The 14221-nt window shown below is 38.4% G+C and overlaps 1 protein-coding gene across 1 annotated transcript in view; it reads left to right on the forward strand.

The window, feature by feature from the left end:
* The first annotated feature begins 9802 nt into the window (after positions 1-9802).
* ALDH1A2 (aldehyde dehydrogenase 1 family member A2) overlaps positions 9803-14221 on the forward strand; it is a 445853-nt gene continuing 441434 nt past the window's right edge. The window contains exon 1 of the mRNA XM_044078904.1: positions 9803-10038. Within this exon, the coding sequence (XP_043934839.1) occupies positions 9922-10038 (117 nt within the window). The 5' untranslated portion in view covers positions 9803-9921. The remainder of the gene's footprint in view (positions 10039-14221) is intronic.

Below are 14221 nucleotides of genomic sequence, written 5' to 3' on the forward strand. Positions count from 1 at the left end.
CTTGATGTCATATCTACCTAACTTATGTCCTTTTATGTAAATGTCCATAATTGTTTTTGAGCATTGTACTTGATGTCATATCTACCTAACTTATGTCCTTTTATGTAAATGTCCATAATTGTTTTTGAGCATTGTTCTTGATGTCATATCTACCTAACTTATGTCCTTTTATGTAAATGTCCGTAATTGTTTTTGAGCATTGTACTTGATGTCATATCTACCTAACTTATGTCCTTTTATGTAAATGTCCGTAATTGTTTTTGAGCATTGTACTTGATGTCATATCTACCTAACTTATGTCCTTTTATGTAAATGTCCATAACTGTTTTTGAGCATTGTTCTTGATGTCATATCTACCTAACTTATGTCCTTTTATGTAAATGTCCATAATTGTTTTTGAGCATTGTTCTTGATGTCATATCTACCTAACTTATGTCCTTTTATGTAAATGTCCGTAATTGTTTTTGAGCATTGTACTTGATGTCATATCTACCTAACTTATGTCCTTTTATGTAAATGTCCATAATTGTTTTTGAGCATTGCTCTTGATGTCATATCTACCTAACTTATGTCCTTTTATGTAAATGTCCGTAATTGTTTTTGAGCATTGTTCTTGATGTCATATCTACCTAACTTATGTCCTTTTATGTAAATGTCCGTAATTGTTTTTGAGCATTGTTCTTGATGTCATATCTACCTAACTTATGTCCTTTTATGTAAATGTCCATAATTGTTTTTGAGCATTGTTCTTGATGTCATATCTACCTAACTTATGTCCTTTTATGTAAATGTCCATAATTGTTTTTGAGCATTGTTCTTGATGTCATATCTACCTAACTTATGTCCTTTTATGTAAATGTCCATAATTGTTTTTGAGCATTGTTCTTGATGTCATATCTACCTAACTTATGTCCTTTTATGTAAATGTCCATAATTGTTTTTGAGCATTGTTCTTGATGTCATATCTACCTAACTTATGTCCTTTTATGTAAATGTCCATAATTGTTTTTGAGCATTGTTCTTGATGTCATATCTACCTAACTTATGTCCTTTTATGTAAATGTCCATAATTGTTTTTGAGCATTGCACTTGATTGCCATATCTATACTGCTTTTTGCTTACCACATTCATTCATATTTTCTGCTTGTTTCTTAAATGTGGAGCTTTTCTCCTCGGGCCTCCACTGAAAATGGACATGTGTCCAGTGGACTTTCCCAGTTAACAAATGTAAAATAAATAAATAAATAAATAAAAATCCATACAAGAATCCTATGTCCCATCTATCTGGCATCATGCTTTCAGCACCCCTCTCTACAAAAGTGGCAAAAACACAGACACTACAAACTTCAGGCCTACTGCCATCCTTTCTCCTCTTTCTAAAATACTAGAAAAAACTATCCAGGCCCAACTCATGCCATATATTACCCAAAACAATCTCCTCTCCCATACTCATCATGGCTTCCGGCCACAGCACCATGACTGCCCTTCTTTCCTTTCAAAAAACCATCAACCTAGAATGCAACTCTGGCAAATTCATATTTAAATTGTTTCTAGATCTTCCAAAGGCCTTCAACACCATCTCTCACACCTTACTCCTATCCCAGCTCTCCACCCTACACATCTCTCCCACCAACAAAACCTGTTTTTTCAGCTACCTGTCCAACCGCTAACAAGCTGTCCAGTGGAAAGCATCAACCTCTCCCTTCCTTCCTACATCCACTGGCATACACCAAGGCTCTGTTCTTGGTTCTCTACTCTTTAACATATTCATCAACACCTTCCACCACTCCATCCCTGAATCCTCACTCATTCAATATGCAGATGACTCTACTATCATCTGCTCAGCCTCTTCCCCCTCAGAACTCCTATCAAAAACCCAATTAGCCTTCTCCAAAACAGAAACTTGGATGCAATCCAACCATCCTGCCCTAAATGCAAGTAAAACTAAACTAATGATTTTTACTCCTACCACAAACACCAACATCGACAGAACATCATTCACCATATGTGGCCAGAATAACACTCCCCTGGATATTGTTCCAATTATCAAGCTTCTAGGCATCATCATCGGTGAAGACCTAAAATGTGAAACCCATATTCATTCCTCAATCAGGAAAGCCCACCAAAAACTTGGTGTCCTCTACAGACACAACTGCTACCTCAGCCCCACGACCCGACAAACTCTTGCATCCACCTTCCTTCTCCCCTCACTTATGTATGGCACTCTCCTGTTCACCAGTCTCCAGCTTGGCCTGCGATCTAAACTTGAATCTTGCTACCACAAGATCAGCAAATTTTCAACCAATTCAAAAAAACTCATCCCACCACTGCCACTCCTTTCACACCCTCATATGGTTCGAACTTCCTAACTACCTAAGATATCTACAACTTACCACTGCCAACAAGCTCATTTTCAAACCTGCTAACTGCCCCTCTCTCAGTATATCCTTAAAACCCTACATACCTAACCACTCACTCAGATCCGAAAATCAAAATCTCCTGCAAGTCCACAAGCCCTCACATCCTCCTGGCCATCTACTACTATCCTACTCCGTACCTAAACAGTGGATCCCCCCCCCCCCATGCAACCTATCTAACCATAACAATTTCAAGTCTCACCTATTCTCTCATCTATCTTCCAAATGGGAATGCCCATGTCACACTCCTACTTAACCTCCCCTCTAACCCTCTGTCTGTCTACTCTCCACTTTAATCAACTCTAATTCCTATTACCAATCTCTCACACTATGAACAGGCAAACTACTCCACTTCTCAGCTCTAAATGCTCAGAGCCTATGTAACAAAATTACAAACCTTCATGCCTGGCTTCTACATAACCAGACCGATATTTTCTCCATCTCAAAAACCTGGCTTAATCCCCACATACAAGATTCTGAAATAACTCCTCCCAACTACCGCGTGTTAAGGAACAACAGAACACAAAAAAAGGGGGGGGTGTAGCACTCCTTTACTTGGCATCCCTCTTAGTCACCCCCTATACCAAACCTTTTCCCAAATTTAGCAAGGCAGAAATAATACCAGCCCTACTCCACCTAAACAAGCATAAACACATATTTGCTCTCTCCCTCTATATTCCCCCTGGAGACAATATCTCATCCCTTGAAGATATTCTCTCCTGGGTCTCTACCAACATTACTCACAAAACCATAATCCTGGGGGACGTGAACATAAACTGGGCCACAATCGAGTCTCCCACTAACTCACTCAATATTAACTTGTATAACTTTACACAACTAATCAGTTCCACTACCAGGCCTTCCAAGAACTCCATTACTGAAAGTACAATGGACTGGATTCTAGTATCCCATCCTCACTATATCTCTGATAGTGGTATTCACCCAGACTCACTAGCTGACCACTTCCCCACTTTTGCCCACCATCTCCCCTCTCCCATACAACTAACTCACACCTATATTTCCAGAAACCTTCTCAAATGCACTAAAGAGCACAAACTGGAACCCATTAAAGAATCCTCCCCTAGATAATGCTCTCTCCTACTTTAACTCTACTTTCACAAACCTGCTCACCTCCTTTGCTCCTCTAAAAACAAAACGTATAGAAAGTAACCCTGTACCCTGATTAACCAAAAACACCTTAGCTACTATGCAACTCTGTGACAAAACCTGGACACATTACCATAAAAATAAAACCACTATCACCCTAAACAAATATAAAACACTACAAAATAAAGTAAAAAAACGTATTACCTCAGACCGCAAAGCCTACTTCTCCACTCTCCAAACCAACGACACCACCAATCCCAAATTATTTTGGAAAGGAATCTCATCTCTCCTCAACCCAGGAAATAAAAAGAAAACCCTTGCCCCAACACAGATGCCTCTGACATGGACTTGGCCACCCAATTTAACTATTACTTCATACAGTCCATTAGCAAGCTAACATTGTCCTTCAACACCTCTAAAACCCCTCCTCAGCATGCACCCATCCCTTCCTCCCCTAGGATCCCTTGCCACCAACCTCCACCTTTCTCTATCAATCCCATCTCTATATCCACCATAAAAAACTTCTTCTAAAATTAAAACCTGGTTCCAATGCCCCTGATGAAATTCCCTCCTACTTCCTAAAAGTAGCCACAGAAGCCATTGCTCTCCCTATCAGCATACTAATTAATCAGTCTAGCTCAGAAAGCCAGGTCCCCCAGCTCTGGTAGAAAGCCTTTATTATTCATCTCCATAAAGGTGGCAGTAATAATGACACCCCAAACTTTTGTCCTATCGCCATCCTATCCCCTATTTCTAAGCTACTTGAAAAGTGTGTACACCAGCAACTTCTTACCCTACCTCATCAATAATCAGCTTCTTACCCCCGCACAACATGGCTTTAGACCAGGTCATAGTAACCCCACTACCCTCCTCTCCTTCCTAGAAACAATCAACAAAGCCCGCGACTCTGATCACTTTGTATCCACTCTTTTCCTTGACCTCTCTGAGGCATTTGACACCATTTCCCACAACCTCCTTCTTATCAAACTCTGTAAACTTAACGTATCCCCTTCCTCTACCCAGAGGTTCTCAAGCTATCTCACAAACAGGCAACAAGCAGTTAAATAGAAAAAAGCTACCTCACCCTTCCTTAATACATACACAGGTGTCCACCAGGGTTCCATTCTAGGCCCCATACTATTCACCATATTCATAAAGGATTTCTTCCAAGCCATTCCAAACTCCAGTCTCATCCAATATGCCGATGATTCTACTATAATCTGTTCCTCCCCTTCCATCACAACTCTTAACAATCTAACACAAGCCGCCTTCTCTTCCACTGAACAGTGGATGCCAGACAACCATCCAGCCTTTAATGCAACCAAAACAAAGCTTATGTTATTCAATGCTTCCAGAACCTCTTCTCTAGACAAACAATCCTTCATAATTACCAGCAAAAATAATACCCCCCTAGAACTAGTCTCTGACACAAAATTACTAGCAATTGTCATTGATGATCAACTAAAATTTGACAAGCATCTACAAGTAAATATCAAAAAACCCATAAAAAGTTAGGTATGCTTTACCACCACAGTCGCTTTATCTCTCCCACCACCAGAATGACATTAACTAATAAATACCTCATCCCATCCCTTTTATATGGTGCATCTAGCCTAACCAGCCTACAGTCTTCCCTCAAAACAAAACTCTCATCTTGTTATAACAAAATATCCAAATTTGCAGCAGGTCATAGAGCCTCTTCCCACCACTACAATTCCCTTCACCAGCTAATTTGGCTAGAATTACCAAACTTCCTCACATATACCCAGCTCATCCAAGCACACAAACTCATTCATAACCCATCTCTCTGCCCCTTCCTTGCAAATACCTTTGAAATGCATAAGCCAGATAGACTCCTAAGATCCAGTTCCCAAAACCTAATTAAATTGCATAAACCAACACATCCTGCTGGGAATCACTTGATGTCCTTCTGTCTTGCACACCTCTGGAACTCTCTCCCTTCTCCCATCCGCACCACCAGCAGTCTCTCCTTGTTTAAAACCTCACTGCACTCACACCTTGCTTCACAATGGAAATGCTCTTGCTCTCAGGCAACCTAATTCTGACCACACTTTCTTCCTAACTTTCCAAACTTACTTGTTGCCTGTCACTACCTCCTAACATTCTACATCCCTTGGGACGTATTCAATCAACAACTAAAAAAATTACCTCACTGTAATTCCCTTAAGAAAAAAAAATACTACTTATTGAATTAACCTGATGTAATTTTGCTAATGAAAATCTCTTTTTTTATTTCTGTATTATGTAACATTTATTTGAATTGTGTGATATGGATTTGTACTAGCTGAAATATTTTATTTTATTTATTATTTATTTATTTATTTATTTTTATTTATTTTATTTTACATTTGTTGACTGGGATTGTCTGATTGAGCTGAAGAGCCCTTTTTCAGCAGAAGCTCCGGGAGAAAAGCTGCAACGTTATACAATTTTCATTATAAATTAGCATTAAACAGCAATGTTGCAGGATTATTACAAGGCATTAAGTAGCAATACAATATTATACAGTGTCAATAATCAGCAGTAAAGCATAACTATTTCAAGATGTATAAAAATAAATATGTCATTAAGATGAGTATAGCCTTTGGGGTAAGTGGTTACAAAAACCCAGCTTTATCATGATGTAGTTGCATGGAGGCAAAACAATTACAATAGAATGTTTCTCTGAGTCAATTTGCTTAACCGATTTTAACATTTAATTGAAATGTATATTATGGATTTGTGGCTTTCTGTACTATGCATTTGTATTCCTCTGGAGCTTTTCTTACCAGGACTCCATTGAAAATGGGCTTCTTGTAGTCCAATGGACTATACTGGAAAACAAACTGCAAATAAATAAATAAATAGATGACCGGAGATGATCCCTCCCATACTAGGGACAGAATTACTCCCTACTACTGATGTAGAACTGTTTCAAGGAAATTGTATACTTTTTGCTTTTTTCAATGTACATTGACTGTATGTTTATATCTATCTTACTGTATATTTCTCAGTAATTAAGTGCACTGGCTATATGTGCAATGACTATATATACAATGACTTTAAGTTATATATCTAACTTACTGTATATTTCTCAATTATTTGTTTACCTTGCAACATATAGTTTCTATACAATTTTTGTCTTTGGAGCTTTTCTCCCCAGGCCTCCACTGAAAATGGGCTCTTCACGGCCCAGTGGACTTTCCCGGTCATCAAACTGAAATAAATAAATAAATAAATAAATATCTTCTCAAAAGTTTCTTATATACGTGGCTGAGTAAATTTTGACTACTGCCACTCCCAATGTTAAAACTTTTTTAAAGTAGAACATCTGGAAAAATGGTAAAAGGATCACAGGACAAATGATTTGGTAAAAACTACATGAATGAGCCAGTCATGCTAGAGACTTCACTTCCAGTGCCTTAAACCTCTAGTAGTGGAGAACCATAGGATATACACAAATGACCATTAAGGACACAAGAGTGTAGCCCATGACGTTTTAGTTTTTTAAAATCTTCACTGGTGCATTCAAGCCAATAAAACTAAGACCATCTAGCTGTAGACATGCCATGTTTTGTCCTTTTTCTGAGCTCATTGTACAGCATAAGTGGATTTTTATTTGAACTTTGGAAACGCAAAGCTTATAAATAACCCTGGTGCCCACAGACATTAGGGTGGCTGCAAAATGTCCCAAATAACATGCAAACCAAATTATAAAGACTAACCATTTTAACAAGACTACATAAAGCAGTCAAGAAATGCACTTAAGGATAGTGTGGGGCCTTCAAAAAGACTATTTTTACTTTTACGGGAAGATTTCCAAGTATACTTTATAACTGAAGCATTGGAAGGTTTCACTAAGAAAGACAGTTAAGACCTGCAGGAGTGTATCATTCACTAAAAAATATGTAGGAAAACTTAATTTGTTACAGCCTGATTTGTTAAGTATTGAAATACTGATGCAGTAAGATTGCTTGTTTCCTGTTGCTCACGTTTCAATACACTGGCTAGATTGCAGATTGCATCCTTGTTTGCGGTTTGCTGTTCCCTGACAAGAGGGAGTAAGAGAGTTTTAAGCCCCCCCTTATCCCCTTTAAACAAGTTTTAGCAATCTCAGATTAAGCATTTAGAAAGTTGTGTAGTGTGGGAGGTTAGATCCCTAAAAAAGTGATTTTTTGAACCTTGGGAGTTTCAATATTTGAGCTTTTGATCTCATAAGGTTTTAAGCCTTTGAGGTTTGTAAACTCGACTGATGAGTGAATGACGTAATTAATTGGGAAATTCAACATTTTGTCACATCTTTTTTGCCAGGTATTGAAATGTTGACATAGGAGGATCATCCCCTTTATATTTTCAATGTTTCGGTACAGTGTTACTGACTGGATCACAGAATGGAAGCTCTTTTTGTGGTGTACTGGATTAGTAGACTAGGGGGAGACAAGTTTTATTTTTCCTACTTTCTCTCTTTCATCTGAATTTGTGTGATATTGGAATTTAGGTTGGGAGGGTGGCCTAATGGTTAAGGTGTTTGCTTTATAAACACAAGGTGCAGCGTTTGAGTCTCTCAATGGATAATTGGCTAGGCTTAAAATGGCTCACAAGGGAAGTTAGCCTAGTACTAATCTATGAACCTCTAAAGTTTCGGGATATGAAGGTTTGCACACCCCCTTGGTTGGGTGTGCAAGCAGGATTGTCTCTGCAAAAATAAATGTGTTGTGTTTTTTTTTTACCTTAGGAGTGTCAGTATTCTGAGACTGCAACCTCTCATGGTTCTGCACAATTTAGTTTTGCATAATCACTTGTTAATTGAATGACATAATTATAGCATATCCAAATATATGATACACTCCGGTAGCTAATGTAGGCAAGGATGACCATCTGATGTGAACACTAGGACACAAGGATGGTAGGACAAATATCAGAAGGGGCTCTGACTATACTGATCATTGTGTGGTCACTTACAGAGGTATGGACACAGAAAACATTCCTCTGACTGTAGACAAGTAAAAGGTTTGAATATAGTGAACCAGCTGTAGAAGGACTACCTTGTTATATGTAGAGATTACACATTTAAAAACGGTACATATATAATAGTTTGTTTAGTAGTTATTTATTGAGAGAGACTAAATGCTCAAGAAGTAACTACAATTGCAGAAAAAAAAGAATTGGAATTACAAGACAGATACCTTTTATTAATCGCAAGAAAGTCTGCATTACAAAATCCACTGTTGGAGGGTTTGTGAACTGAACGCCAGAACCTGTTGCTGCAGAATATCAACATAACTTCTAGACAACAGGAACTTTTAGAAGGTCATCCCATTCCTAGCTGTATCATGTTAAATGGCTGTAGTGAGAGCAGCTCCTTGGAGGCATTTTATAACATGATAATGCTGTCTATTAAGAATCGTACACGAGAAAAGTAGCAAAACTGTGAAAAAGTACTGCAATGATTATATATACCCTGTGTACCCTTATATATACACTGCGTCCCCAGAACTGCATGCTAGTGAATGAACGCCTTTTAATAGGCATTGTAATTCTAGGCATGTGTGCAGGCACATTAAGTGTGAATAACTGCGCAGATTTACTGTCCACTACACGCTAATAGCTGTAGAAGTGTCCGCAGTGATTTGTTAGAATTGCTCTGAAAGGCTAATAGAACTGCAAGAGTCCCATAAAACTGCTGAAACATATGCTGACAAGAATAAACATCGTTTTTATGTTTGGTGCTAAAAGGTGTTTATCTCTGCACTGATCCTAAACGTCTCACTTCACTCACAGTTAACTTCTAATTAGATTCACAAATTCACCTTGCCTGAAGTACCAGGTTGTGACACTGAGACACTTTCCACTGATTGAAAAGTCCTTTTATTTCCGCTTGAGTTTACCTAACAACTATGTGCTAATTCTTCTTTCATTAAACCATGTAAATCTGCAGCAATTGGGAGCATCCCTTACTGTCCATCAAGCCTGGCAATCGCGTTTTATGATGCGGGGGGGGGGGGGTTGCTGCTGCTGAAAATATGTTATGCTAAGTAATGGGATGGAATATTTGGCCAGATGGTAATTTCTGAAACTGTTCCAAAATGTTGTCCACAACATATCCAAACAGTAGAATGGAGTTTTAAAAGTCGGAAAAGTATTTTCCCTCTCTTCTATGGTAGTGGAGGGGGGGGGGGGGGGCACCCTCTTAGTGTTTTGCGTAAATTCTGAAGTTTGATTATATCATTTGGAGGGAGGCTGGACCAGCTCCCCCCTCCACGTCCTCCCTCCCACCCAATGGGAGCACGGCTCAAGACGACACCTGCTTATATACATAGGGTAAAATGCAAAGCCTACATCACTAATCTCTGTGAACATACAGCAGGCCAGATAACAGATAAACAGTCTGACAAGGATGACTTCCAGTAAAATTGAACTTCCTGGGGAAGTGAAGACAGACCCTGCAGCGCTGATCGCGTCCCTTCAGCTGCTCCCTTCTCCAGCTCCCAACCTGGAAATCAAGTACACCAAGGTCAGTGTCCATTCAGCCGGTTGTTACTTCTAATGTTGGGATGCTGTTTCTCATTTGCTCAAGCACAATATCTTTAGACCTAAATGCTGTACTTTTTAATGATTTGTAGCATTGTAAAATGAGTTTACCAAAGGTAAAAACAGTGGCATGCTGGTACACTTTGATGTATCTGTCCTATATGTGGGTTTTCTTAAGCTGAGTCTCCTGAAACGCACTTTCCAGTGCAATGCATTCCAGAGGTACCATGCATTATTTTTGCAAGCATTAAATTATCAATGCAATTGTATTTTGCTTGTTTATTTAAGTTTATCAAGAGCGCATCTTGCATGGTTGTAGTTCCTGTAGGCATGGTTGTTATTGTGTACTTTTGGAGCAGTTTCGGACTGGGACGCACAGTCAACATCTATCAAACTGTGCCTTAAATGCAGTTAAGAAAGAAATTTGCTCTACTTCTCGTAAACATTAAATTGATACTTTTATGACATGTCAGAAAAGTATAGACTACAATCAGTAATGGCAGGCATAGGAATTGCACTCTTTGTTATTCAGAAATATATGTGAATACAAATCGTCTTCCTCTATCAACTTCTTAAATGAATAGTATCGAAAGTTAATGTGTCCCTGATGTGTAAGCCTTGGTTCTTGTTTAATGTGTTACTTTATCCCCGATTTTCAAGTTAAAAGTTTGATATCTGGACGTTCACACACACAAAACACACACACACACACACATACAGTTTAAAACGCAACTACACAAAGCGTACAATTAACTATCCTTTCATTTGGCACGTTGGCTCCAAAGTTGCAGTGATTTTGTACACAATAAGCGCAAAGTCACTGGAGCAATGTTTCCATGCAGTCCTGCACTTCACAACACACACAGACACACACACGCCATACTGGCACACATAAAAATGTTACCTCTGGTACATCCTTTGGCTGAACAGATCCATTAGTGTCTTGTGGAAAAGACGAACATGGCAAACAATTCTGATGTCTTGGAAGGAACAGACTGCTTTCTTCTTTTCTTTTTTTTTTTTTTTTAAATAGCACTGTCTGGGAAACATAAAATGGTGACACTAAGTTTTCTATTTTATTTCAAAGGAGAATACGCTATTTGGTTTGGTTAATGCTGTGGTTCCTCAGGTCAGAATAATCCCATGTTGTCCCACTTTGGGGAGCTGAAAAGGGGTCATCCCTGATAAACTGATAGTGATAATTAGAGACAGTTCGGTTGTTTTAAACCGGACAGTCCTTGTTTCCACTTTTGATGTATGCTGTACTTCTGCTATTTTCGAGGAAGAGCGCCATTGTGTTTGTAGTAAGAAAAGAAATGTAGCTCATAAACATATATTTGGGGAAGAATATACAACAGAAAGGAGGGGCCTCAGCCTTGTCATAGGTGCTCATACTCAAGTACAGCATTTCTACTCCCGGTACTGGGTTCTAATACCTGTAATTTATATATATATATATATATATATATATATATATATATATATATATATATATATATAAAGCAGCTTTCCAAAAGGGTGCCCTCTCTGCGTTTGCTTTGTATCTTTGTGTAGAAAGTTGAGACAAAGTTCTACAACAGCGCAAAAACTAAGGACACCTCCTAGAAAGCCATAAACAGAAAGGCAGCGAGTATTGTGAGACAGCCCGGAGAATGAAACATACCTGGACGGAGCATGCATGCATGGTACCATGCACTCGTCTAAGTTGGGGCAAATGTCAAAATGAGAAGTAAACTGCACTCTGATGATGATGATGATAATGATATAAAATGTACAACGGGCGGTAATAACAGAACACTGGTTTGCTGTTGGAAGCTTTGTATTCTCTGCTGGTGAAAATAGGTACAACATGTCTGCAGCTGTAACAGAAGTTCTTGATTTGGTCTTGTGCATGCGAGACTGAAGTTCATTAATGATTGTTGTTTAATTATTTACTTAGAGTGCATTGTAAACACATTTTTATTTACTTCTTTTTTTATTTCCAAACTAGTACAGTGACCATTTGGTAGGATATTTTTTCAATGAACTGAACTAATGTTCACAGGCTTTGCTGCAGAGCTGATGGCTTCTCTGTTCTGCAGTACTTGCAACCCCCGCTGTTTTATTAGGCAATATCTGTCCTTGGAAAGACTACATAGATGCAGCCGACAGTATTCATAAAGTCAGGAGGAAAGTGATTTATACAGCTTGGGTTTCTGTGAAAAACTCCCGTGGGACGGATTACAAAAGTGATTTAAGTCATCCATTGCAGCATGTAGAAATGCTTATATGAGTAAGATATTCTAAGGGCTTGAATGCCCACATACCCGAAGGTGCTAACTGTTTAGGACAGCAATAGATGAGGCCCTCAGCTGCACCCTGTGCCTTTGTGAGCAGGGGGGATGTTTAAAATCCAAAACCGATCAAAAGCTGGTCTGCTTGCTGGTGAAGTGCTACTACTGTATATAAATAATTCTGATCAGAGAGCATGATTCATGTGCATCGATCAAAACCCATCATTTTGTAAAACTTCGTTATGCAGTGCATAACCCTGCTAGCCTTCCATAACGACCACCGAGTGTGGCAAAGCATGCGCTGCAGCAGAATGAATGGAAACACATAGCTGCTTGCAATCATGAAAGAGACCTACCTACACTTATGTGTAAAGTTATTGGTTAGGTTTTGTGATACTTTGCAACCAATGAACTTTTTGCTGTTGAACCTGAAAGCAGAAAGTCGTATTGTACAATCAGAAATAATGCAGTAGAATATTTTGTTAGCTGGAGAAAGACAAAAGTGATGTGTGTCTAGACGTGTGTGTGGGGGGGGGGGGGGGATGTTCAAATGCACAAAAATAGGGACACATTAAAAAAATGCTTCTATAAACTTAGAAAGTTGCAGGAATAATAGGTTTTGCATTATTATGTATTTTCTGAAGGATATAAAGTCTTAAACTCAAACGTATGTTGTCATTACTTGGTATTGATTAGTGACTTCAGTCTTCAATAATTAGCCAGAATACCACAAAATATATGAGGTACGAACCAACAATATCGGGCAAAAATGTGGACATTCTGCAAAAGTCTAGACATTTGAGAGGCATGATTGCATTTATTTTGAACAGCAATATTGTTAGATTTAAGGAACTAAATATATAACCTGCAGTAACGGACTATCCAGTCTGTCCTAGTCAATATTTAACCCAGTAACTTTGCTCGGAGGGATGGCTAGGTTGTGGACAACTTTAGCAAAAATGTACACGATCTCAGCGACCTGAATTCAAACTTTTTGATTTTTTTCAGTTGCACATAAAACGTTCTGGTGTCCTGATTTATCAAATATTTCCTTACCTTTTATGTTGTGATCAGTCCCCGGCACAGTCAGCCCATTACATTAGACACCATATACGTAAAAAATATTCATCTTTTATGAAACATTTTTTACCATTCATGCATTAGTTGGGCACATCTGTTCATGCTAAGTTCTGATAAATGTTTAGCATTCGTAAAGTGCACAGCGTTTATATTTAATAACATGCTTGCAAGTTTATTGTGATTATAGTTTCTGTACCTTTCCTATTCCACCGTTCTTATCCCCACCTGCATTTTTCACGAAAAAGATTGATTTGCAGATTACAAGTCTACAATTTGCAATATATTTTTTGTTTCTGTTGGTGTTGAATTATGAAGAGTAACAGTAACAGACACACTTTCTCAAGGATTTTTGTTAACAAGGATGCCCCAGCTAAACAGAATCATTTTTTTTTGGGGGGGGGGGGGGTGAGGAGCTGAGAAAAGGTTCGGCGTCATAAAAATGTATTAAACAAAGGTTTGTACAAGGCATTAACTGATATGTCATTTTGATGCATGAAAACTATTAGTATAGCATTAACAATATAATATCGCCCAACTGTCCCACGTTAGTTGATCAAGTTTCTGTATATAAATAAAAGTCAGTTTTTAGTGACTCAAGCTATATAGTAATTAGGGCTTGATATATTAATTTATCCAGTGTGTAACTGCCTAGGATACAGACAGGTTAGATGTTGATTACAGAATGAAGAGAGCTCTTATGCATGAGCTGTGCTGATCCTTTTACTAAAAACATCATGGTTTGCAATTTTTGGGCTGAATTAAAACAGTCTATTTTTGGTTGCTGTTGCTGATTACTTTAGCTGATAGGGAAAG

This window comes from Protopterus annectens, chromosome 7.part1 (assembly GCF_019279795.1).
Source record: "Protopterus annectens isolate FY-2018-M chromosome 7.part1, PAN1.0, whole genome shotgun sequence".
Taxonomy (NCBI): domain Eukaryota; kingdom Metazoa; phylum Chordata; order Ceratodontiformes; family Protopteridae; genus Protopterus; species Protopterus annectens.